Raw genomic sequence first — 26,258 nt, forward strand, 5'->3', positions numbered from 1 at the left:
CTTTTTTTTTTTTTTTTTTGGCTTATTTTTCACTCACCAAACTCTTCAAAAATGTTCAACTGTAAGAGAACATTTTTTTGTTTTCACCTTGTAATTAGTAAGTGCTCTTCCAGAAATAAATATTAATATAAACAGGTCTTAAATACTTCCATCTAATTCTAAGATTCTAAAGAGGATACAGTTTTGAAGGTGTTTTGACAGAAGTAGTTGTGTTTTTTTCTTTCTTATTTAGATTTAATATTTTGTAAATTTTTAAACAGTGGGGATATTCTTCTTAATTCTTGGAAAAATAAGCTAGGATGCAGTCTAATTTTATTTAGAACCTCTCCTGGACTCTATCAACTCCCTTTTTGTGTGGCATTTTAATTTTTCCTCTGCCTTTTTCGTTTGTTTTTTTTTTGTGGTTTTTGTTGTTGTTGTTTTTGTTTTTTGGTGCTCCATGTGAGGCTCAAATCTTCTGCCTCTTTTTTTTTTTTTTTGCTGTACGCGGGCCTCTCACTGTTGTGGCCTCTCCCATTGCGGAGCACAGACTCCGGACACACAGGCTCAGTAGCCATGGCTCACGGGCCCAGCCGCTCCGTGTCATGTGGGATCTTCCCGGACCGGGGCACGAACCCACGTCCCCTGCATCAGCAGGCGGACTCTCAACCACTGCGCCACCAGGGAAGCCCCTGCCTCTTTTTTAAAATCACAAACTAGTATGCATTTAAAGGAGTACCTAAAATGTTTATGTATGACTTAAAGGACAATTAACAAAGAAACAAATGAACCCAGCACTAAAGTTAAGAAATTGAATATTATCAAGTCCTTAGAATGCTACTGTGTGCTCACCTTCCCAATTCTGATTATATCCTTGTCCCTCCAATTCAGAGGTAAACATGATCCTGAAATTTGGGTTAATTGTTCCTTCTTCTCCTAATGGTTTCACCAACTACCTGTGTATTATTAAACACATTTAACTTTGCTTATTCTTGAAGTTCAAATAAATGGAAGCATACTGCATGGTTCTTCTGTGATGACTGACTTATTTTACTCAAACTTTACACAAAGTTTTTGAGACTCATTCATAATTATGTATAGAGTTGTAGTTCACTTGTTCTCATTGCTATATAGTATATTGTTTTATGAATATGTAATTTATCCATTCTATTCTAGAGTCAACATCTGGGTTGTTTTCAGAGTATTGCAATTCAAATAATGCCACTATGAACCCTCTTGTACATAATTCCCAGTGCTCACATGTGTTTCTCCAGGATGCATAGCCAACCATGGAATTGCAGAGTAATAGGGTTTGCACATATTCAACTTTATTAGATTATGCAAAACTTTTTTTGAAGTGGTTGTACTGATTTATATTCTCACTAGCGTAGATGTTTCCATTCTGTCTGCTTCCTCACTAATTTAGTATTGTCCAAATTTTAATTTTTGTCAATCTAATTACTAATAATGTTGAGCATATTTTCCCATACAGTTTCCTTGTTCTTTTTCTTCAGGACCGTATCTTGGCTATTCTTTGCCCTTTCCTCTTTCATATTCAGAGAATATATGAAATGTCCCTCTTTATCTCTCATAGTACTCCTTATTCTTAAGTCTTTATCTGATATTAATATATGTAGTCACTCCAGCTTTTGTATAGTTTTTACATGATACCACCTTTTTTGAAATTGTTCTACTTTTTTTTTTTTTGGCCACGCTGCGTGGCTTGAGGGATCTTAGTTCCCCGACCAGGGATTGAACCCAGAGAGCCTCAAGTCCTAACCACTGGACTACCATGGAATTCCTGAAATCATTTTACTTTTAATCTATGACTTTATATTTAAAGTGAGTTTCTTGTAGGCAACATAGTTGGGTCTTGCTTTTTTTTTTTAACAGTCTGACAATATCTGCTTTCTCTTTTGTTGTTGTTTGTTTGTTTGTTTGAGTTTTTTTGGCCATATTGCCAGCTCGTGGGATCTTAGTTCCCTGACCAGGGATCTAACCTGGGCCCCTGGCCGTGAGAGCTCAGAGTCCTAACCACTGGACCCCCAAGAAATTCCCCAATATCTACTTTCTAATGGGAGTGTTTAGAACATTTACATTTAATATAATTATTAATATGGTTGGATTTAAATCTACTATTTTGCTATTTGTTTTCTATTTATCCCATCTGTTCTTTGTTTCTTCTTCTTTTCCTGACTTGCATTTGAGTATTTTTTAGTATTCCATTTTATCTCTATTGTTGGCTTTTTAGATGTACATCTTTATCTTTTTAGTACCTGCTCTAGAATCTACATAATGCATGTTTAACATATCACAGTCATGTTCAAATATTATCACAGTTGACATATAATGTATGAACCATATAACAGTATACTTCTATTTTCCCCCTCCTATTGTTTGTGATTTTGTTTTCATACATTTTTACATCACATATATTCTAAATCTCACAATATAGTATTATATCTTTGCTCTAAAAATTATCTTTTGAATACATTTTAAAAGAGAAAAAACGTATTTCTTGTTTACCCATTGAGTTACCATCCCTGGCACACTTCATTCCTTTGGGTAGAACCAAGTTTGCATCTGTTATCATTTTCCTTTTAACTGAAGAACTTCCTTTAACTTTTCTTGTAGTGCTGGTCTGCTGGCAACTAACTGTATTGGCTTTACTTGTATGAAAATGCTTGTATGTTACCTTCCTTCAGAGTCCTTTTCCTTGATGGATCTATCTGCATAGTGACCTTGGACAGAAGCATTTGAAGTCCTACTAGCTATCTTCCTGTAGCTACCCTTCTATTCCTGGGCTCGTCTTCAAGTAGGAAAATAAAAATGATGTGTCCTCTTGCTTTATCTCCTGCTTTCCTGTAATTCAGCAGCATAAAAATAAACCAAGAGAGTTGTTTCTAGTTTTATCATTTACCTACTGACATTTATAGTTCTCATCTATCCAAGTTAATGATTGTGGGTAGAGCTCTTTAGAATTTTCTTCCTTGGTTCTTCAGGCAGACATCATAACCTGAATTTAGAAGGTATTTTATGTTCCAGTTTCATGATGTCTAGCAAATTGTTTTTAGAGAGTATGTTTGTGGCCATTCTTTAGTCTTCATATTGATGGAGTTTTTTTCTAAAATAAACTTTTTATTTGGAAAAAATTTTCGACTTAGAGAAAAGGTGAAAAGATAATACAGAGAGTTCCTATATTCCCACACCCAGTTTCCTCTAATACTAACATAATAATAACATATATTATCCTGGTACATTGGTTAAAAAACCAACACTGGTACATTGCTATCAACTCCAGATGTTATACATATTTCCCCATTTTTTCTACTAATGTCCTTTTTGTTGTCATTATTCCAGAATCCATAGATAGAGTTGTCTTCTCTATTTTTTTTTCCCTTTAGGTTCATTTTAGTTGGTCTCATGGATGAGTGTTAAATATGCTCCCATTCCACCAAATTGGAGGGTTATCCCCACCACTACTTTATGAACCATTTATATCTCTACTGCTGAGATTTATAGTCTACATGTCTTGTTTGATAAAGACACTGACAGAATCACTGGAAATGTTAATTTTATACTTAATTTTTGCCACTAAAACTCTAACGGTGTTTTTGAAAACCTAATGCAAGTGCTTAATTGCATACAACTATTTTTTTAAATTAATTTATTTTTGGCTGCGTTGGATCTTCGTTGCTGCGTGCAGGCTTCTCATTGCGGTGGCTTCTCTTGTTGCGGAGCACGGGCTTTAGGTGCACGGGTTTCAGTAGTTGTGGCATGTGGGCTCAGTAGTTGTGGCTCACGGGCTCTAGGGCTCACAGGCTCAGTAGTTGTGGCGCATGGGCTTAGTTGCTCCTCAGCATGTGGGATCTTCCCGGACCAGGGCTCAAACCCATGTCCCCTGCATTGGCAGGCAGATTCTTAAACACTGCGCCACCAGGGAAGTCCCATATAATTATTTTTATAACTTTTAACTTTTGTGCTTAGTTGTCAGTTTCTCCACAATATGAAGTGCTCTGCAGAAGTGATTCCAGACCTTCAGAGCCATGGTGAACTTTCTGACTTAACGGTATGAACACCACCTTGTTTATTTTCAGAGTGTGTGATCATGTGATTAAAAACTGTTTTTGAACAGGAACTGCTCATCATAAAAAAATTAAATAAATGAATTCTACAAATATCTGTTAAGCACCGATCATGCGCCAGTTGCAGATGGGGATGCTACAATAAACAAAACAGAATACCTAGTTTCATGAAATGTAGAGTCAATCCCTTCTACTGTGAGGCCCAGACTCGTTTGGACCTAAAAGTTGATTAGCATCCAGGCTACCTGGATTCCATCTGTGATCATCATTTGGAGGACAGTAAGGTCTGACTTGGTAGTTGGCTTTTCTCAAAGTTGGGAAGATATGTTTCTTTTACAACAGCAACCAACCAACCAAATCAAAAATACAGATTAATAGGTTGACCCCTGTTTAAACTGAGAAATTCTACATAGTTCTCTAGGAGATTAGCCACTGCCAATTTAATACACACACACCCCTTATCTGAGGCTGTATGTTAGGTGTATTATGTTCGTCATCCCCCAAAAAGAAAACAAGGTAATTTGTCGTTCACTTGATTCATCTTTGCTCATCCCCCCACCTCCCTTAACTAGCTTATTTTTTTTAATATTTATTTATTTTTTATTTATTATGTCTGTGCCGGATCTTAGTTGTGGCATGTGGGATCTTTTAGTTGTGGCATGGAGGCTCATATTTGTGGCATGTGGACTCTTAGTTGCAGCATGCATGCAGGATCTAGTTCCCCGACCAGGGATGGAACCTGGGCCCCCTGCTGGAAGCTGGAGTCTTACCCACTGGACCACCAGGGGAACCCCTTAAATAGCTTATTTTTAAAGGAAAAAACATAACCTTCCTATATCCCAGGTATGTAATATTTTAAAAACTGTTGATAACTAAGATCAGAAGTTGCACCTAATGATTTCTGGAGGGTCCATCTTGCTCTAGACACTGTGATTCTAATCATCTGGACAGTAATCACAGCTCAAGTCACCCATGGAATGCACTGTTTGGATATCACCCAGGAGCACACGCTTGCGTGTGTTTGCAGATCACTTATTGTTTCATATTTGTAGCGCTCCTCCCTGCAACTGGCGTAAATACTTGAGGATGGGTTGGGTTTAGAAAACGTCTGGTCCCTAATTGTGATTCAAAGCCCCACCCTCTTATACAAATGCTGATTTAATAGAGGATTTTCTTTTCAAAGGAAACTACAAGTGAAAGCAATCTTGAAGGGTCAGCAGTGAGTTCTGCAGTGCCAGGTAAGGATCTGGAAGTAGCACATGGGATTAGATGAATGTGTACAAATATTTCTACATTGGGGATTTTAAAAAAGTATTTATAACTGTGCCTCCTTGCTTTTCTCCACAGAGGTGGCCCATGGTGAAGCCCAGTGGCTTCAGGAGGCAAAAAGTCTGAGTGAGCGCCTGAGAAAAGCCTACACCAGTGCCCCTTTCTGCCACATGTCTTTGCTTGAGGTCTCTTCCTGTCTAGCCACCGATCAGCTGCTGAATTGTGATCTGTCCCTTGCTTCAAAACACATCACCAATACTGTGCAGGAGCCTGTGGTGTTGCCTGAGGTCTTTGCTAACTTGAACTCCGTCATGTGTGTGGAGGGTGAAGCTGGTAGTGGAAAGACGGTCCTGCTGAAGAAAGTAGCTCTTCTATGGGCATCAGGATGCTGTCCCTTGTTACACAGGTTCCAGTTGGTTTTCTACGTCTCCCTTGGCTCTACCAGACTGGACCAGGGGCTGGCCAATGTCATTTGTGACCAACTCCTAGAGACAGAAGGATCTGTTACTGAAATGGGCCTGCGGAACATCATCCAGCAGTTAAAGAACCAGGTGTTATTCCTTTTGGATGACTACAAAGAGATGTGCTCAATCCCCCAAAGCATAGAGAGGATGATTCAAAGAAACCATTTGTCAAGGACCTGCTTATTGATTGCTGTCCATACAAACAGGGCTAAGGACATCCGCCGACACCTAGATACAATTTTAGAGATCAAAGCGTTTCCCTTCTGTAATACCATCTGTATATTACGGAAGCTCTTTCCAGATGATTTGACCCGTCTGCGAAAGTTTATGGTTGACTTTAGAGTGAATGAAACATGGCTGGGAATTCAGAAAACTCCCTTCTTCGTAGCAGCAGTCTGTGCTAATTGGCTTCGGTATCCTTTTTGTCAGTCCTTTGATGATGTGGCTGTTTTCAAGTCCTATATAGAATGCCTTTTCTTAAAGCACAAAACGGCAGCTGACCTTCTCAAAGCAACTGTGTCCTCCTGTGGTGAGCTGGCCTTGAAAGGTTTTTTTTCATCTTGCTTTGAGTTTAGTGATGATGATCTCATGGAAGTAGGGATTGGGGAAGATGAAGATCTAGCCATGTACCTGATGAGCAAATTCACAGCCCAGAGACTGAGGCCAGTCTATCAGTTTTTGAATGCTTCATTCCAAGAATTTCTTGCTGGGATGAGGCTGACTGAACTCCTGGATTCAGATAGGCAAGAGGATCAAGATTCGGGACTTCATTATTTGAAACAAATTAACTCAGCCATGATGGCTATAGGTCCCTATGCAAATTTTTTAAACTATGTCTCTTGCCACTCTTCAACAAAGGCAGGGCCAACAGTTGTATCCCAATTGCTTCTTTTGGTGGATAATCAAGAGACACTGGAGAATATATCTGAAAATGATGACTACCTGAAGCATCATCCAGAGATTTCAGAGGAGATGCAGTGTCTCCGGTTGTTGTGGCAATACTCTCCAGAAAATTACCTTTCACTGGTTTCAAAACATTTACTGGCTCTGGCTGTAAAAATTGCTTATCGAAGCAACACTGTTGCTGCCTGTTCTCCATTCATTTTGCAGTTCCTTCAAGGGAGAACCCTGTCTTTGAGTGTACTTAAGTTACGGTATTTTTTTGACCACCCAGAAAGCCTGTTATTGTTGGGGAGAGTCCAGGTCTCCATAAGAGGAAATAGGTTACCCAAATCAGATTTTTCATTACTGGAAAAAATTTTCGACCAATCCCAGGCACCAACCATAGATCAGGACTATGCTTCTGCCTTTGAACTTGAGAGTGAATGGAAGCAGAATTTACTTGAAAAACAGGAAACCGTGAACAGTTTTCTGAACATGGAACTCAAGGCACCAGCAGATATCAGCGCTGGCTATTGGAACCTTTCTCCAAAGCAGTACAAGATTCCCCTTCTGGAAGTTCATGTGACTGGTACTGATGCTGTGGATCAGGAGATGCTAAGGTTTCTAACGAAAGTTTTCTCAGCTTCACAGCACATTGAACTCCACTTGACCAGGAGCACGGGTTTTATTGAAAGCATCCGCCCAGCTCTTGAGCAGTATAAGGCCTCGTTCACCAAGTGCTCCATAAGCCAATCTGAGCTGAGTGCAGTAGAACAGGAATTGCTTCTCACTCTGCCTTCCCTAGAATCTCTTGAAGTCTCAGAGACAACCCATCTACAAGGTAAACCTGCATCTGTTTTAGATGACTGTTAGGATGTATACTCTTATCTTCTCTTAGTTTTAGGTGGATGAAAACTTTTGAAAGTGTGAGACCATAAATCCTTGCTGATTGAACAGATATAAAATAAATCTTTACTAACTTATTTCTGTCAGTAATATGAATTAGTGAAAGGCTTCCAAATAACAGAATGGCTTTCAAACTCTGATAAAAATAATACAATGACTAATGAGGTCTCTTAATAAACAAATGACTTGTTATTAGTCAAAGAATGATCTATATGTAAATGATGCTTGAGAATTACCCTCACCCCACCTGCTTCATGGAAGAAAGGGCTTGTACTCTGGGAAATAAACAAGTGGGAAGTAGTATCTCCCAGTTATTTGTGTCTCTTTTCACTTGTCTAAGCAGTGTTTGAGAGTTTTCAGTATAGACTTTATCATCTTTCATTAAATTTATTCCTAGGTACTTGTATTTTTGATACTCCTGTACATGGTATTTAAATTTTTTCATTTTCGGATTGTTGCTAGTATGGGTTTGATTTTCAGCAGTTTGTTAAATGCCTAGGTGTGCTTTTCTTTGTATCTATCTTACTTGAGGGTCACTGAACATTTTTTTTTGGATCTGTGGGTTGATATTTATCATCAAATTTAGAAAAATTTTGTTTTTTCAAATATTTATCATGGTAAAACATACATGAAACCTTAAAATCATTTTTCAGTATACAATTCAGTGGCATTAAGTACCGTGACAGTGTTGTGCAACCATCACCACTATCCACTTCCAGAACCTTTCCATCATCCCAAACTCTGTACCTATTAAACAATACCTCCTTCTTCTTCCCAGATGCTGATGTCTCTATGAAGTTGTCTATTCTATTTCACATAAGTGAATCCATACAATATTTTGTCCTTTTGTGTCTGGCTTCTTTCACGTTTTTAAGGTTCATCCATGTTGTGGCATGCGTCAGAACTTCACTACTTTTATAGCTGAATAATATTTCATTGTATGTACACATCACATTTTATTAATCAATTCATCTGTTGATGGACACTTGCACTGTTTATTCTGGCTAAAGTTGCCATGAACATGGGTGCACAAATATTACCTGGAGACCCTATTTTCAATTCTTTTGGATATATACCCAGAAGTAGAATTATTGGCTATTAATGATAGTAATTCTATTTTAATTTTCAAGGAAACTCCAAACTGTTTTCCACGCTGGCTGCAGCATTTTACATTCCTACGAGCAATGTACAAGGGCTCCAGTTTCTTCACATCTTCAATGCTTTTTTGTTTTTTTAAAATCAGAGACATCCTAATTGGTGTGAAATTGTATCTCACGTTGGTTTTGATTTGCATTTTCCTAATGACTAACGCTGCTGAGCATCTTTTCATGTGCTTATTGGCTGTTAGTGTGTCTTTTTTGGAGACAGTCTATTAAATCCTTTTGCCCATTAAAAAAAATTGAAGTGTAGTTTATTTACAATTTTGTGTTAGTTTCTGGTATACAGCAAAGTGATTCAGATTGTGTGTGTGTGTGTGTGTGTGTGTATAAACTTTTTCAGATTCTTTTCCATTATAGATCATTACGAGATATTGAATATAGTTCCCTGTGCTATACTGTAGGTCCTTGTTTATTTTATACATAGTAGTCTATATCTGTTAATCTCAAACTTCTAGTTTATCCCTCCCTCCCTCCCCTTTCCCCTTTGGTAACCATAAGTTTTTTTCTATGTCTGTGAGTCTATTTCTGTTTTATAAATAAGTTCATTTGTATCACTTTTTAAGATTCCACATAGAAGTGATATCATATGGGGCTTCCCTGGTGGTGCAGTGGTTGAGAGTCCGCCTGCCGATGCAGGGGACACGGGTTCGTGCCCCGGTCCGGGAAGATCCCACATGCCGCGGAGCGGCTGAGCCCGTGAGCCATGGCCGCTGAGCCTGCGCGTCCGGAGCCTGTGCTCCGCAACGGGAGAGGCCACAACAGTGAGAGGCCCGCGTACAGGAAAAAAACAAAAAAAACAAAAAAAAAAGAAGTGATATCATATGATATTTGTCTTTCTGTCTGATTTACTTCATTTAGTATGATAATTCTAGGTCCATCCATGTAGCTGCAAATGGCATTATTTCATTCTTTTTTATGGCTAATATTCCATTGTGTGTGTGCGTCACATCCTCTTTATCTAGTCATCTGTTGGTGGACATTTAGGTTGCTTCCATGTCTTGGCTATTGTAAATAGTACTGCTGTGAACACTGTGGTGCATGTACCCTTTCAAACCATGGTTTTCTCCTGATACATGCCCAGGAGTGGGATCGCTGGATTATATGGTAACTCTATTTTTAGTTTAGTTTTTTTTTTTTTTGGCTGCGTTGGGTCTTCATTGCTGTGTGCAGCCTTTCTCTAGTTGCAGTATGCGGGCCTCTCATTGTGGTGGCTTCTCTTGTGGAGCATGGAATCTAGGAGCACAGGCTTCAGTAGTTGTGGCATGTGGGCTCAGTAGTTGTGGCTCATGGGCTCTAGAGTGCAGGCTCAGTAGTTGTGGTGCATGGGCCTAGTTGCTCCACGGCATGTGGGATCTTCCTGGACCAGGGATTGAACCCGTGCCCCCTGCATTGGCAGGCGGATTCTTAACCACTGCGCCACCAGGGAAGTCCCTATTTTTAGTTTTTTTAAAGAACCTCTTTACCGTTTTCCATAGTGGCTGCACCAGTTTACATTCCCACCAACAGTGTAGTAGGGTTTCCCTTTTTCCACATACTCTCCACCATTTATTTTTGGAGACTTGTAAAAAATTTTATTTATTTATTTTTGGCTGCGTTGGGTCTTCATTGCTGCGCGCGGGCTGCTCTTCATTGCGGTGCGTGGTCTTCTCGTTGCAGTGGCTTCTCTTGTTGCAGGGCACAGGCTCTAGGTGTGCGGGCTTCAGTAGTTCTGGCTCGCAGGTTCAGTACTTGTGGCTCGTGGGCTCTAGAGCACAGGCTTAGTAGTTGTGGTGCACGGGCTTAGTTGCTCTGTGGCATGTGGGATCTTCCTGGACCAAGGCTCGAACCCGTGTTCCCTGCATTGGCAGGCGGAGTCTTAACCATTGCGCCACCAGGGAAGTCCCTATTTGTAGACTTTTTGATGATAGCCATTTTGACCATTGTCAGGTGATACCTCGTAGTTTTGATTTGCATTTCTCTAATAATTAGCAATGTGGAGCATCTTATGTGCTTGTTAGCCATCTGTATGTCTTCTTTGGAGAAATGTCCCTTTAGGTCTCCTGCCCATTTTGTGATTGGGTTGTTTGTTCCTTTGTCCATTTTTAAAATTGTGTTGTCTTTGTTTTGAGTTATAGGAGTTCTTTGTGTAATTAAATCTTTATTGGACACTTGGTTTTAAAATATTTTCTCCGATAGATTGCCCTTTTCACTGTCTCAATAATGTACTTCAATCTGTAAAGTTTCAAATTTCAGTGAAGTCCAATTTGTCTGTTTTTCTTTTGTGCTAGTGTTCTTGGTAGCATATCTAAGAATCTATTGTCAAATCCAAGGTTATGAAGATTTATTTCTGTTTTCTTCTAAGAGTTGTATGGTTTTAGCTCTTATATTTAGGTTGTTGATTCATTTTGAGCCAATTCTGTGTATGGTGGTGGGAGGTAAAGGTCCAACTTCTTTGCATGGAGAAATTCAGTTGTCCCAGGCCCATCTGCTGAGATGTCTTTGTGAATCCAGAGTGTAGTACAGGGCTTCTCATATAGTAGATGAGAAATAAAATATTGCCTGCCATATCGGTAAACAAAGGATGTTGTAGCTATCAGCAGTTGCAGCCACCCCTGACAGTGAGCCCGGAGGAAACTCAGGAAGGAAACAAAGAATACCTGCCATCTAGCAGTCATCAGACTGCAGCCACCCTAAAGGGTGCAGCTTGAAGAAACTCAGGATGTGAAAACACAGGATACTGGCCCCAGATAGCTGAGGTGCATATCAAAAGAATGATTTTAGTGACCCCAGACTCTTGCATCTTCCCATACAAAGAAAAGTGCTAAATTCCTTAACTTGAGATATCTAGTTTTCTTTTATTAACAGTAATCTTTTGTTCTGACTACCTGCCTTTGTTGCAAAACTCCTATATATCCTAGCTCCCCGCCTCACCTCCTTGGAGCAGTTTTCTCAGGATTATTTGAGATGCTGCCTCCCGGACTTGAAGTCCTAAGAATGTCCACTGAATAAAACATAACTCAAAACTTTTAGGTTGTGCATATATGTTTTTTAGTTGACGTAAACAGTAAATGCTGCAGAAAGCGTTATCTTCATGTATGTGCTTTCTAAAAAAGGAAGTCTTATGGTATGTAAAAGGTTTTCATTTGAAATATGAAAATAGTTTGATGAATCAAATGACAGTTTGAAATTTTGCATTTGGAACTCTTTAGATTAATAATCGGAAACTGTGTGCTACTTTCTAGATCAACTCTTTCTTAGTTTGGACAAGTTCTTGTGCTTGAAAGAACTGTCTGTGAATCTGGATGATAAACGAGATGTTTTTTTAGTCATTCCTGAAGAATTCCTAAATCTCCACACTATGGAGAAATTATTGATCCGAGTTTTAGCTGAATACAGTCCTTCCAAACTAGGTAAGTGTGGCACTTTGATTTACTTGTTTTTGTATTACTTGGAACACCTACTTGGCCAATAATTTATTTAAGTTAAAGCTTCTGTGGATCTGAGGGTGTAGCCTGTATCCAAGGTAAATTGTTGGAATAGCACTTGTTGTCATTAAAAAATGACAGCTATTTGTAATTACTGAGCTGTTACTACATGGTAGGAATTGTTCTAAGCACTTTATATATCTTAACCCATTTAACCTTCATACCCATTCTACAAGGTAAATACTATTATATTCTAATTTTTACAGTTGGGGAAATAAGTATTGATAATTTGCTCAAGGTCACCCAGATAAGGAAATAGTAAATTTGCAATTAAACACAGGAATTCTGACTTTTAAGTCTGAGCTCTTAACCAGTGGTATGTACCGCCTCTCCAAAAATAGTTTGTAGAGTTCTTTTATTTTGTTTTTGTTTAAGTTGCTCTTACGTTGCAACTTAGAGATCTGCCAGATAAGAGGGAAGGAAATCTGATGATTGGTAGTAATCAGAAGCCTTTCCCTGTTTCTCATCAGCCTTTATAAATATATTTCATCAACCATTCTCATGGTTGATGAACAACCTGTACAGCTATCTTTCTTAAATATATCATTTAGCAAAATGACTTAGGTATCATCAATTCCTTAGTTTATTTAGTAAAGACTAAACACTAAAGACTAAAAAAAGGTAAATCTCTACTGAACTGACATGCAGAGCTGCATGCAGAAAAATCTGTAGCTGAAGCTGGAAGTAGTGGTTTTCTTATATTGTTCAGCAACTTTTTCAAATTTAAGTTTTGCTTCTGAGTTGTCACTGCCTTTACGTTTCTTTGCATAATGTTTCTATAGTGTAAACATCATGTGCAAACTTAAGAGACATTAGGATGTTAAAGCTGAAGGTTTTAGCTGAGTCAATGCCATTACTACATAGAGGAGAAAACTGATTCCCCAGAGAGGGTCAGTAACGACGGTTCACGTAGCTCATCAGTTAGTCACAGACCCTGAACCTAAGCCCAATTCATTACATCATGACGCTTTATTTTAATTCACTATTGTTGAGACAAGTTAATAAATTAAATGACTGATTCTGATAGAAATTTTCAATCTCTGATGCCTTAAATTTGATATTTTACAGTCAAATTAATTCAGAATTCTCCAAACCTTCGTGTGTTCCATCTGCAATGTAATTTCTTTTCGGATCTTGAGTCTCTCATGACTGTACTTGCTTCCTGCAAGAAACTTGAAGAAATTAAGCTTACTGGACCATTTTTTGAAGCCGCCCCATTTGGTAAGAGCTAAAATTGTAAAATTTTGGTTTTAAGATGCTTCTGTGGACATTTTTTAACAGCCAGATTTTAAAAATGCAATTGATGTCAAAGAACAAAACTATTGCAATAAATATCTGATCTTAAATGAATTTTCAAGTAAGGTATATTTGTTTCTAGATGTTTAAACATTTCTAGTTATGAGAATTGTTTCCTGAGCAAAGATTTGTGTTATCTACTTGTCATACTAATTAATTCAATCTGAATTATTATATTAATTTCTATCACTTTTAAAATACTCTTTAAACACATTACTTTTTGGTGTAAGAAATGTAGCTGACATAACTAAATTTTTCTTTTCCCTTTTATAGTCATTGTTTTACCAAATTTTATTTCTCTGAAGATATTAAATCTTGAGCACCAATATATTCCCGATAAGGAAACAGCTGAAAAATTTGGTATGTTTATAAAACAGTGCCTAAAGCTTGCTCTTTATTCTTTCCCCCATAAAATCCTCCTATTTTGCATTAGCTATAACAAATTACAACATGTATTAGCTGCCCTTGCTCATTAGGAGGGACAGTGCTGCTCAGCTTTTACCCTCCAAATGCCTTGATCTCACTTGATGTCTTTCAAAGAAATGTTCTCAGAGTGACTCATTTCTTTGAATACAGATTTGTTTGTTACAGCACTATGCAATTTCTTATTTATTTATTTGTCTGCGCTGGGTCTTAGTTATGGCATGTGGGATCTTCGTTGCCACGTGCGGGATTGGATCTTTTAGTTGCAGCATGTGGGATCTTTAGTTGCGGCATTGGGATCTAGTTCCCTGACCAGGGATCGAACCTGGGTGCCCTGCATTGGGAGCACAGAGTCTTAGCCACTGGGTCACCAGAGAGGTCCCAGCACCATGCAGTTTCATTGCCAGGTATCCATTCCAGACAAATACCTGTTGTTTCAAAGGTTTCTAGAATATAGGTGAAACTATCTTTTAAGGTTATGAAAACTCAGTATATGAAAACCTAGATTTAACAAAATGATAACTATGGAGACTACTTTTTCAACTTATTTTTTTATGATTACAAAAGCAATGTATGCTCTGGAAAAAAGTTCTAACAGGTCTTAAAAGATAAACTGAGGCATATTAAGAAGTAAGAATTTATTTGAACAAAAATGGGGACTTCCCTGGTGGCGCAGTGCTTAAGAATCCGCCTGCCAATTCAGGGGACACAGGTTCGAGCCCTGGTCCGGGAAGATCCCACATGCCGCGGAGCAACTAAGCCCGTGCACCACAACTACTGAGCCTGTGCTCTAGAGCCCGCGAGCCACAACTACTGAAGCCCGTGCTACAAGAGCCCATGCTCTGCAACAAGTGAAGCCATGCTAAGGAGGGATCAAAGTGAAAAGTTAAGTTATGAGAGTGGTGGATTGTGAGGACTTAGTTCTAGGAGGAAGAGGCAGAATTCACTAAGGATGATACCAGGACAGAAGGGAAGGGGGCTGAAGGCATTGAGGAGCTAGGAGAGTTTCCTGGAGCCAGTAGAAGCTTGTCTAAAAGAGGAAATGGATGGGAATTCCCTGGTGGTCCAGTGGTTAGGACTCCACTCTTTCAGAGCCGAAGGCCCAGGTTCAATCCCAGGTTGGGGAACTGCAAGCTGTGTGGTGTAGCCAAAAAAAAAAGGAAATGGAGATGTGATAGGCCTTTTGGACTTCAGTACAGGAGAGACTGGTTGGGGAAGGGTGGAGGAATGGTTGTCTAGAGGTAGCAATGGAGGTCAAGGTGTAGGCTGACCCCTTTCTTGGAGAGAAGGAGGAATAGCCTCTATGCTACATGGGGACTCGTAGAATGTGCATGATTTTGAGACTTTCAGTTACAATCGTTTGGGAACGCAGTACAGAGAATAGCTTTTTAATATCTTCTGATAGCCTACACTTTAGGTTCTCTAAATAACCTGGAAGAATTGATCCTTCCTACTGGGGATGGGATTCATCAAGTGGCCAAACTGATCATCCAGCAATGTCAGCATCTTCAATGTCTCCGCATTCTCTCATTTTTCCAGACTTTGGATGATGACAGCGTGGTGGAAATTGGTGAGATACCCTCAGATAAACTCTTTCAGCTCACATGAAAGCCAGTGGTATTACTCAAGCTTTCTGCTGCAAAATGTCTACAAAAACATTCGTCCCTCTAAAAATGTTCAACCCACTTCCTCATTTTTGCTATCATATTGTTCCCTCTAATGTTCTGTGGATTTTGGTTCATTCTGGTCAGATTCAGAAGTAAAAGATCGCCTCCCACTTGAGACTACACAAGCCCTCAAGTCCATTCTTAACACCTAGTGTCTCAGACACCTGGCCACATACCCACCATGTACTCCTTTTTACAGTACTTTTTTTAAAATAGAAAATTAATACACGTAAAGAAAAGTACAAAATCGTTAAGTGTACAGCTCAATGAGTTTTCAAGTGAACATACTTAAATCTTGTTACTCATACTTGTGTAACAATTACTCATTAGGTTACAATATAGAATATTACATCCCAGAAGCCACCTTTGTGTCCCTTCTGACACTGCATTCCCCTCCTTCCCAAAGGTGACCACCATACTGCTTTCTTTCACCATAGTTTTACCTGTTTTAAAAATATATGTCATGGAATCCTCCACAGTATGTACTCCGTGCCTGCCTCTTCGGGCTCAACAAACTTGTGATACTGATTCATACTGATGCGTGTGACTATAGAGTCCACTGATTTTCATTGCTGGATATTGTCCCATGTATGACTATACATACGCCAATTTATCCATTCAACTGGATATGAGTTGGCTACTATGAACAATGCTGCTATGAACATTTTGTACATGACTGTTGATGCATATATGGAGGTATTTCTAGGGCGGACTTTGAGTCATTTGGTAAATATTCTGTTTTCCATAGTTGTACCAACTTACATTCCTACCAGCAGTTGTTTCACATTCTGGCTACTGCTTGGTATTGTCAGACCTTTAAACTTTAGCCATTCTGATGAATCTGTTGCGATACCTCATTGTGGGTTTTCTATTGGTATACATTAGTGTTATCATTGGTTCAGTTTGGGCAAGTTACATTTTTCTAAGGATTTAAAAACTTTTCTAAAATTGCTCATAATATTTATAATTTTAAAAATATCCGTATGACCTATGGTGATAGTCACCTTTTCATTCCTGATATATTCAATACTTTTTTTTTTTACCTGGTTGGTTTTTCAATTTTATTAAAATTTTTTTTTCTCTACACATGTTTTTCATTTATTCTGCTTTTACCTCTGTTATCCCCTGCTACTTTCTTTGGATATAATTTGCTTTTCTTGTCCTACTTTCTTTCTTTTTTTTTTTTTTTTTTGATATCCTAATTTTCTGAGATGGATAGTTAGAGCACTAACTTTGGCTTTAGCTCCCTCTCACAAGTTTTAGTGTCATATTTTTATTCTCATTCAGTTCAAAATATTTTCTAATTTCAGTTGTCATTTTTTTGCCACACCATTTAGAGATGTATCCCTTTTCCTTTTTTTTCCCTTTTACTTTTAATCTTTCTATGTCCTTATATTTAAAGTGTGTCTGTTGTAAAAACATAGTTTTTTGGTTTTTTTGTGGTACGCGGGCCTCTCACTGTTGTGGCCTCTCCTGTTGCGGAGCACAGGCTCCGGACGCGCAGGCCCAGCGGCCATGGCTCACGGGCCCAGCCGCTCCGCGGCATGTGGGATCCTCCCGGACCGGGGCACGAACCCGTGTCCCCTGCATCGGCAGGCGGACTCTCAACCACTGCGCCACCAGGGAAGCCCCAGCTTGGTTTTTTTAAATGTAATTTATTAATCTTTAATACTCCAATTAGAAGTAAATCTATCTAATATACTTATTGTTAAATTTATATATCTTTATTAAAATTGGGCATTTTCTACTTTAAGTGATGGTGGTAGAAGAGGTTGGTTCAAATAACCTAGTCTACCAGTATTGAAATAGAAGTCCTTATGATTCTGTTTTCATAAATATTTTGCTTTTATATTTATAGCCAAGGTAGCAATCAATGGAGGTTTCCAGAAACTCGAGAATCTTAATCTTTCAATCAACCACAAGATTACAGAGGAAGGATACAGAAACTTCTTTCAAACACTGGACAACATGCCCAACTTGCAAGAGTTAACAATTTCCAGGCATTTCAAAGAATGTATCAAAGCTCAGGCCACAACAGTCAAGTCTTTGAGTCAATGTGTGTTACGACTGCCAAGACTCACTAGACTTAACATGTTAAGTTGGCTCCTGGATGCAGAAGACATCACACTGCTTAATGCCATGATAGAAAGGCATCCTCTATCTAAACACTTCACCCTTCACTGGAAATGGGTACTGCCATTCTCTCCAATCATTCAGAAATAGAAGATTTAGCTAAAAACTGCTAAATCAAGAAAATTTTTGTCAACAATTTAAAAAACCTAATTATCCAAAAATTGTTATCAAATACTGCATACAAAAGAATAAAATGCATGGCATGTAATAAAAAAACCAAACACCTGCTTACCCATTACTGAGCTTAAGAAACAGATTATGACCAGGAACTTTGATGTCCCTAATGATCCTCCCCAACCGAAGATCAGACCTTTAATCAAGTTTACGCATCTAACTCTTCATTACCCAGGGTCAGCGTCAGCCTTTCAGGCTAACTATGGTAAACAGTAACAAAGCCACAGAGAAGGGGGTAGGGAGAGGTGTACCAATCTATCTTAAAGCCACAATATGAAAGGAGTATTCAAGTTATTAGAAAATGGCTAACTTAAGGACTGAATCACTTTCACACATAGGTGAGACAAGAGATATTCCTTAATCCTTGTAGGGTCTGTTTTATACATCTAATTAACTTTGGTATAGTAAGGTTTACTTATACCTTCCCTTTACCAACTGTGTTGGATATGAAGAAATAGGATTTAGGGAAAATGCCTGTATTCTAGAGGCTTTTGATTCAATGTTTATTGTAACAGCAAAAAAGTGTAGAATAGAATTTAGCATTATTGGAAATTAGCTAAATCTGTGTTTTCAAGAATCTTGAGTATCAGTGTTTTTTTAGATAACCGCGTTTAAGAGTCCAACATATGCATTTATAATGGCCTTAAAATTTTCTTATGAATCCACTTTGCTCAGGGAGAACATATTTTGTCAGTGACTTCATAATGTTCAAGGTATTACATTTGATGTGAATGTCTACATCTGTGCCTGTGTCCAAAATTTCATTCCTACCAGTTAATCAACGGAGTTTCCTGAATGGTTAGAAGGCCAATCCAAATTCATAATGCTAGTATAAGTTGGAAAACAACCATTCTTTTACCTTAATTTTTATTTTTACCATAAACACAGGGACGGTATATATGGTATGATTCCATTTGTTTAAAAACTATACTCTCATGTTTCTAGATGCATTAAGAATTTCTGGAAGAATACACAAGGAAATGTTAATAGTGGTAACTATTTTAAGTGGGTAGAAAAGGGACAGGAAGGTATTATTTTTTACTTTCGTCCTTTTTGTACTGCTTTCTGTTTTACAAGTAGCTGTTTTTATTTTTATATTTAAAATAAAGCATAAAACTAGTTTAGCATTACAACATTAATAGTTGCTCTGGAGGGTGAGATTACTAGAAGGTAATCTAGGAGATGGATTATCTTCTTGTCTGATTTTGTATCTAATGCTTTTCTAATCAGAAAGGTTTTAAGTTTTGTACCAGAGTCCAATCAGGAGATAGAAACCACACAGTAATTTGGGGAAAGTTTACTATAAAGAGTTATTCACTGGAACAGGAAACTGGAGTAATGAGGATTGATTATGAAATTGAGAACTCTAAGCAGGTATAGGGAAGAGCTTATGGCTCTTCATGCTAGGCTGAGAGACAGCACCCAAAGAAAGTACCCCAGGGCTGAGACCTAGACTTTGACACAGTCATGGACAACAGAGAGGTTGGCTTAATCAAAGAGGTGCAGCCCAAGAAGGTATAAGCTTGGAGCACTTTGCTTAGGAAGTGTTTTGGGGGTGCCAGGGAAAGCCATCCACGTGGGGCTGCTGAGTGCTGCTGGCCACTGCTGAAGGCAGGCACTGCACAAGGCTGGAGAAACCATGTGCTGCAGGTGTCTGCTAGAGAGGCACACTGGACCCAAGAAAAGTAGTCCCTTGCCCCTCCTGTGTCTCACCAGCGCCCTCTACTGACGAAGCTTTACACTGTACCTGCTGACAAGGCGGGGTAGTTACAGGGTCCGGATTCATTACTGCAGAGTAGGCAGTGAAGGCTGGATTTGGATATGAAGGCAATAACGTCATAAGTGGTACAAGTATTACATTTCATAGTTCAAACCTCAAGGAAAATGAATCTAGTTAAATTTAAGATTGACTGAGAGCATATATGTACTTGCATGTTCATACATAGAAAACTTCTTAACTAAGAAACTGTAAATGATGATAGATTCCAGGGAGGGGAGCAGGATAGCTAGTGGACACGGTAGGGAGGTTTGCTTTATCCTGCATATAATCATCTGAATTCTGTACCGTATACATGTACTATTAAAAATACTTTTAAAAATAACAGAACTCCATGCAAATTATTTGTCCAGAGCTTCTACCAAGGGCTTCTAGTATAAAGCAGGGGGCAGTGGGAATTCCCTGGTGGTCCAGAGTTTAGGTCTCTGCACTTTCATTGCTGAGGGCCTGGGTTCAATCCCTGGTCTGGGAACTAGGATCCCATAAGCCATGTGGCATGCCCCCCCCCCAAAAAAAAGCAGGGGGCAGCAAAGTATGACCACAGCCTATAAGCTAAGAATTTTTTTTTTTTTTACATTTTTAGAGGCCCACAAAGCTAAACTAATTTACCCTGGCCCTTTACAGAGAATGGATTATTTCTGGATCATAAGGTCACTATGCCCTTTATTCCAGTATACATCAATTTCCACAGGACTCCTAGGTCATCCCTCATTGCCCTGACACTCATCCTTATGCTTCAAAACTTCTTTCTGATCACATATCCCAACCTTCTCCAACTCCCTAAATCCTTCCCCTGTGCTCACATGAGTAACATCTCCCATATCCTTTACCTCTTTTCTAAACATTCTCTTCACCTTCTTGTTCTAATCCCATATTTGTTAAACCCTTTTTTCACCATGACCCACAGTAAGAAATCTTATATTAAAAAATTTACACACATACACAAATATACACCAAGATTCACAAAAAATTCTAAAGTTATGTCAAATATAATTTCACTAATACCCAAATATAACAAAAATTCAGAAATACAAAGATTCTTGAAAGAGTTGTTTACATGTGCTGTCTTCAGCTGTTCTTTTCCATTCTCTACCACCTCCCCCATTGCACCAAAACAGCCCTTATGAGGGTCACTGCTAAATTCAACAAATACTTCTTTGTCCTCATCCTATGTGACTTGCTGGCAGCATCTGACCTATTGGTAGCTCTGACATGGCCCATCACTCCTCGAAACACTTTCTCCACTTGGCTTCCAGGGCATCACTCTGGGTTTCCTCCTAATTGAGAGCTCCATCTCAGTCTCTTACTGCTTCTCGCATCAGATCTCTAAACATTGGGAGTACCCCAGAGTTCTCCTCTAACATCTCTATTTATATGCACTTCCTCGGCTATCTCATCCTGATGAACAGCTTTAAATTCTAGATCTATGCTAACTTCTAAAATTTCATCTTTATCCCAGGTCTCTCCTTTGAACACTTTACTCATATCCAACTCCTCAGACTACACAGGTCCAAACCCAACTCCTCCTTCCTTTCTACATAAGTACTCTTTATGCAGACTTCTCCATCTCATTACTTTATATAAGCATATTTATTTTTGGCTGTGTTGGGTCTTCATTGCAGTGTGTGGGCTTCTCATTGTGGTGGCCTCTCTTGTTGCGGAGCACAGGCTCTAGGCATGCAGGCTTAGTAGTTGTGGCGCATGGGCTTAGTGGCTCCATGGCATGTGGGATCTTCCCGGACCAGGGCTTGAACCCGTGTCCCCTGCATTGGCAGGTGGATTCTTAACTACTGCACCACCAGGGAAGTCCCTATCTCATTACTTTATTCTCCCACTTGCTCAGGCCAAAAACCTTGGGGGTCATTCTTGACTCCTTTCTTTCATACTCCACATGGAACCTACTGGCAAATCCTGAGCTCCACTTGGAAAATACACTCAGATCCAAGCCCTACTCGGCCTGCTCTCTCTCCCTTGAAACTTATGGTTTATTTTCAACAAAGCAGTCAGAAGCCTCTTTTTTGTTTAAATTATTATTTTGGGGGGCCACGCTGCTCGGCATGTGGGATCTTAGTTCCCCGACTAGGGATCAAACCCGTGCTCCCTGCAGTGGAAGCCCAGAGTCCTAACCACTGGACCCCCAGGGAAGTCCCCCCAGAAGCCTCTTTTTATGCATCCGATCATGCAACACCTTTGGTTCAAAACCTTCCAATGGATTCCCAAGAAACGCTGAAGACCTTGCAATGGCCTACATATGACCTTAATCTCTCCTCCTTGCTCACTTCCACTCCAGGCAAGCTGGTTTCTTTGCTGTTCCCTGAACATGCTAAACACACTCTTGTCTTAGGACCTTTGCACCTGTCATTTTCTTTGCTTGGGAGGTTCTTCACTTATGTGAATGGCTCTCATTTTCTGCAGATCTCTGCTCAAATGTCACCTCAATTAGGAGTTCCCTGTTCTTTTTTAAAAAAGCATCCCTGCTTCCAATCCCACTCTGCCAACTCCCTTTCCTGTTTCCCTTTTCTCTGCGACATGAATCACTACATGCTACCTTATAAATTTCGCTTGTTTACTAGCTAGTTCCCACCACTCTAGGCAGGAACTTTCATCTGTTTTGTTCCCAAGCACCTAGAACAGTGCCTAACACAAAGGTGAATAAATATTTGCTGAAATGAATGACTTTCCTGAACCTTCAACTACTCTCCAACTGTATTAGGTACAATATTAAGGGAGGTAACATCCAAAAACCTTAGAAAGCAAATAAGCTACCTTCATAACTAAATTTAACCTGGCATATTTTAGGCAATTAATATAAAATATTAGCTAATTGTCATGAAAAATGATAAAACTCTACTTACCTGTACAAAAAAGCTTAATCCATAGAACATTCCATTCTGCGAAGCTTACTTACCAGGCACTTGAATATTCACTTATTTACTCAAAAAATACTGGGCAGCTACTAATATGCTAGGCACATGCAGTTCACCCAAGCAAAACCTCTGAAAGAAATAACACTGACATATTAGCATCTTCTCCCACAGCTAAATGGACTAGGGAGAATCTCAGGCATATGAACACCAATCCTTTAGACTAAACTAAAACAGTACTATGTTCTACCTCTCCAGAGAATCTGAACTGAGAGACACAGATACAGTCAAATGGATGGTAGATGGAACTGCAAGGTAATGATGAAGAGAGAATGGCCTGGGCAATCCTGTTAGGCAGTGTGCATGAGGAGGGTGTGGAGGAGGCTAGAAGAGAGGCAGACAGATAAGAAAAGGTGCAGGAGGAGAATGACAATATGACATCCAAGCAACAGAACACAGCCTTGGTTCCTGACTGGCCAGGTCCAGTCCTCTGACATTCAGCTTCAGCTGGGCTTTGTTCCCTAACCTTGGATCACCAGCAACATTGTTTTACAATTGGTTGTATCTTTACAATATTACCCTTGACCCGAATAAGCCTGAGTAGTTTTCTCTACATCTTTAGACAGACTCCAACCTACCATATATATTCCAAAGAAAAACATTCAGATAGTCAAGGTTTAAAAAAAAAAAAAGTTATTTATTTTTAAAGGCATTGATAAAAATCTTAACATACTTACTAAGAAAGTTACAATATACAAATGGGTTCAGTTGTGATTTCGACAGATTGACTTTCTGCACTGTGTGTGACCTTGAATTTCTTTTAATCACTCATATTTCCATGGTTCAGTTATTCAAACTGATTATTGCCTCAAAATAGCTAACTGGTTATTTAAGCATGAGTCACATGCAACAAGCGGAAATGACGACATGCACCCATCCAAGTGTTCACGAAGAAAATGATGAAACTTCTGTTCACATCGACCAGGGCACATCAATATACCATCCTCCTTGGGAGAGAGCTGCACCTGAATCCGAAAGATAAAAAGTCTACATACAATTATGAAATTGAAAAATCTATTTTCTTATAAAATCATAAAGAAGAAAACATAAAGCAACACATGCATCATGGTAAATAAAATTAGAATAAAAATATGCTAGTGTAAAAAACAATACTAATTTCAATCTTTACGGGATAGTTAGATATTTAGACAAATTAATTGTGAAATTCATTTGAAGGAATAAATGGGCAAGAGTATTTTTTAAAAAAATTCTTAAGGAGCACTGGTATTTGAGATGTCCTAACAGAATTTAAAACATATTAAAAACAATGATCAAAATTATGTGTTAAAAAAATAGTAATTAGAACAATACAAACAACATTCTATAACTACAATACAACAAAACTAGAAATTAAACCTAACTGAAATTAAAATTAACCTAAAAATTAATTAACTGAAATTAACCTGAAATTAAAACATTTCTAGAGTTAAAAACAAAATTTTGAAATTTGGAATATCTAGAAAATAAGAATTCTACAGAATACAACTAAATTGTCAGAGAAAAATTTATGGTCCTGAAATATCCATTTTAATAAACAACAGATAGGAAGAAAATTTTTAAAAACTTCTAAGGAAAGCAGAAAGTGGAAATTAATCCCGAGTATGTCATCTGGGCCCAATGAACCCAATTTTAATTTTTTTTGTTTTTGTTTTTGTTTTTTTTGGATCTTAGTTCCCCAACCAGGGATTGAACCTGGGCCATGGAAGTGAAAGCACCGAGTCCTAACCACTGGACCACCAGGGAATTCCCAATTTTTGAGTTTCTTATTCGATCAGTTCTAACTATTTGTCCTTACATTCATGACTCACTCTTAGAGGTCTGCCAAAGAACAAAGAGAAAATTTATTTATTAAAAAAAATAAACAAAACTCCTATCTTGCAATTATGCTGTAACTCTACTGGACTCTTATAAATCTACAATATAGAATCTTAGTGATTTTACTATCCCTTATCTTGAAACATTTTGTTATTCTTCATCCCAGGATATATTTTATTTTAACTCATTGTGGTAGCCAGTCTTCAAGATGGTCCCCAGTGATTCCTGCCCTTGTCTAATCCCCTCCAGTTGGCCGTGGGTTGCACTTACGTCAAAAGAATAGAAAAAGGTGGAAGTGATGGTGTGTGATTCAGAGACTGAGTTATAAAAGTACATGTGGTGTTGCTCATTCTGTACTGGATCGCCCACTTTGGAGAAGCCAGCTATCAGTTTGTGAGGACTCTCAGGCTGCCTATGGAGAACGCCAGGTAGCAAGAGAGCCTCTTAACAACCATCTGGGTGAGCCTGAAGCAGATCCTCCAGCCCCAGTAGAACTGTGAGATGACTATTGCCTTGAGGCTGACGACCTGATTTGCAGCCTTAGGAGAACCACCCACCTCAGCTGCCCCACATTCCTGACCCACAGAAACTAAAGATAAATAAATATTTGCTGTTTTAAGGTGCTAAATTTTAGGGTAATTTGTTACATAGCAGTAGATAATACATTCACCAGCGACCTCTAGCTATGCATAAGAAAAACAAAAGACTAAAATAAGGACGTGACAGGATGGAATCACCTAAAACGATGATGAAATAAATCATTAGTAGTGAAATAAAGCATCACTATTACACCATCCTTCAGTTTTCTTATTCTGTTGTCCAAAGTACTGGATTATCTTTCAAGAAGTTTTAATGGAAGTATGGAGATACAATCCTTGTAGTCTTTTTTTTTTAAAGCTTTCCCTGAACACAGTTGAGAATTCAGACTTTTTCATTTTCTGTCCATAATAGCAAAGAGAAAAAAATTGACAGAGAAAGTCATTTCAAAATTATTAAAGCAATTAGAAGATGAATGTAAAGGGATAGAGAGTAACATCTAGGCCAGCGGCTGGAAAACTATGGCCTAACATATTTACTATCTAACCCTTTAAGAAAAAATTTTTGATCTTTATTCTGGACTAATAATGGTGAAATTGTTCATATAAGTAAAGTCTCAGATGATGAGTCTTCAGATGACATATTCTACTTAGGTGAATTTTCCCAAACTCAAGAAATGATATACTTCTTTTTTTTTAAACTTTTAACTTTATATTGGAGTATAGTTGATTAATAGTTTCAGGTGTACAGCAAAGTGACTCAGTTATACATATACATGTATCTACTCTTTTTCAAATTCTTTTCCCATCTAGGTTGTTACATAATACTGAGCAGAGTTCCCTATGCTACACAGTAAGTCCTTGTTGGTTATCTATTTTAAATACAGCAGTGTGTACATATCAATCCCAAGCTCCCTATCTGTTTCCCCCACCCTCCCCCCCGGTAACCATAAGTTTGTTCTCTAAGTCTGTGAGTCTGTTTCTGTTTTGTAAATAAAGGAACTGATATATTTCTCAGGACAAAAAAGAAAATATGGTAGTATCATTTAGTTAGTCCTTCAACAGGAAGGACTTCATTATATAATATTTTATGATTAAAAACCTGAACCATCCCATTTTGCTAAAAGGACATGTGACAATATTCTTTCAACTTTTATAATGCTTGTACACTAAAATTTACTTACAGTTTGTGGACAGATATGGAAGACAGATGTATATACAAAGTAATTGGAAGGTAGTAAATATGTAGAAATGAAAAACTATAAGATCATTCTAACTGGTATCTATAAAAAAAATGTTTTGCT

The 26,258-nt window shown here is 38.4% G+C and overlaps 2 protein-coding genes across 2 annotated transcripts in view; one reads left to right on the forward strand and one right to left on the reverse strand.

The window, feature by feature from the left end:
• NAIP (NLR family apoptosis inhibitory protein) overlaps positions 1-17,924 on the forward strand; it is a 34,223-nt gene extending 16,299 nt beyond the window's left edge. The window contains exons 8-15 of the mRNA XM_065874331.1: positions 3,967-4,048; positions 5,248-5,302; positions 5,412-7,520; positions 11,967-12,134; positions 13,278-13,430; positions 13,779-13,865; positions 15,334-15,498; positions 17,454-17,924. Coding sequence (XP_065730403.1) covers positions 3,967-4,048; positions 5,248-5,302; positions 5,412-7,520; positions 11,967-12,134; positions 13,278-13,430; positions 13,779-13,865; positions 15,334-15,498; positions 17,454-17,818 — 3,184 coding nt within the window. The 3' untranslated portion in view covers positions 17,819-17,924. The remainder of the gene's footprint in view (positions 1-3,966; positions 4,049-5,247; positions 5,303-5,411; positions 7,521-11,966; positions 12,135-13,277; positions 13,431-13,778; positions 13,866-15,333; positions 15,499-17,453) is intronic.
• Positions 17,925-23,213: 5,289 nt separating this feature from the next.
• Positions 23,214-26,258, reverse strand: part of LOC136119914 (survival motor neuron protein) — a 45,891-nt gene continuing 42,846 nt past the window's right edge. The window contains exon 10 of the mRNA XM_065873246.1: positions 23,214-23,568. The gene's annotated coding sequence lies outside the window, so the exon portion shown is untranslated. The remainder of the gene's footprint in view (positions 23,569-26,258) is intronic.

This window comes from Phocoena phocoena, chromosome 3 (assembly GCF_963924675.1).
Source record: "Phocoena phocoena chromosome 3, mPhoPho1.1, whole genome shotgun sequence".
NCBI lineage: Eukaryota > Metazoa > Chordata > Mammalia > Artiodactyla > Phocoenidae > Phocoena > Phocoena phocoena.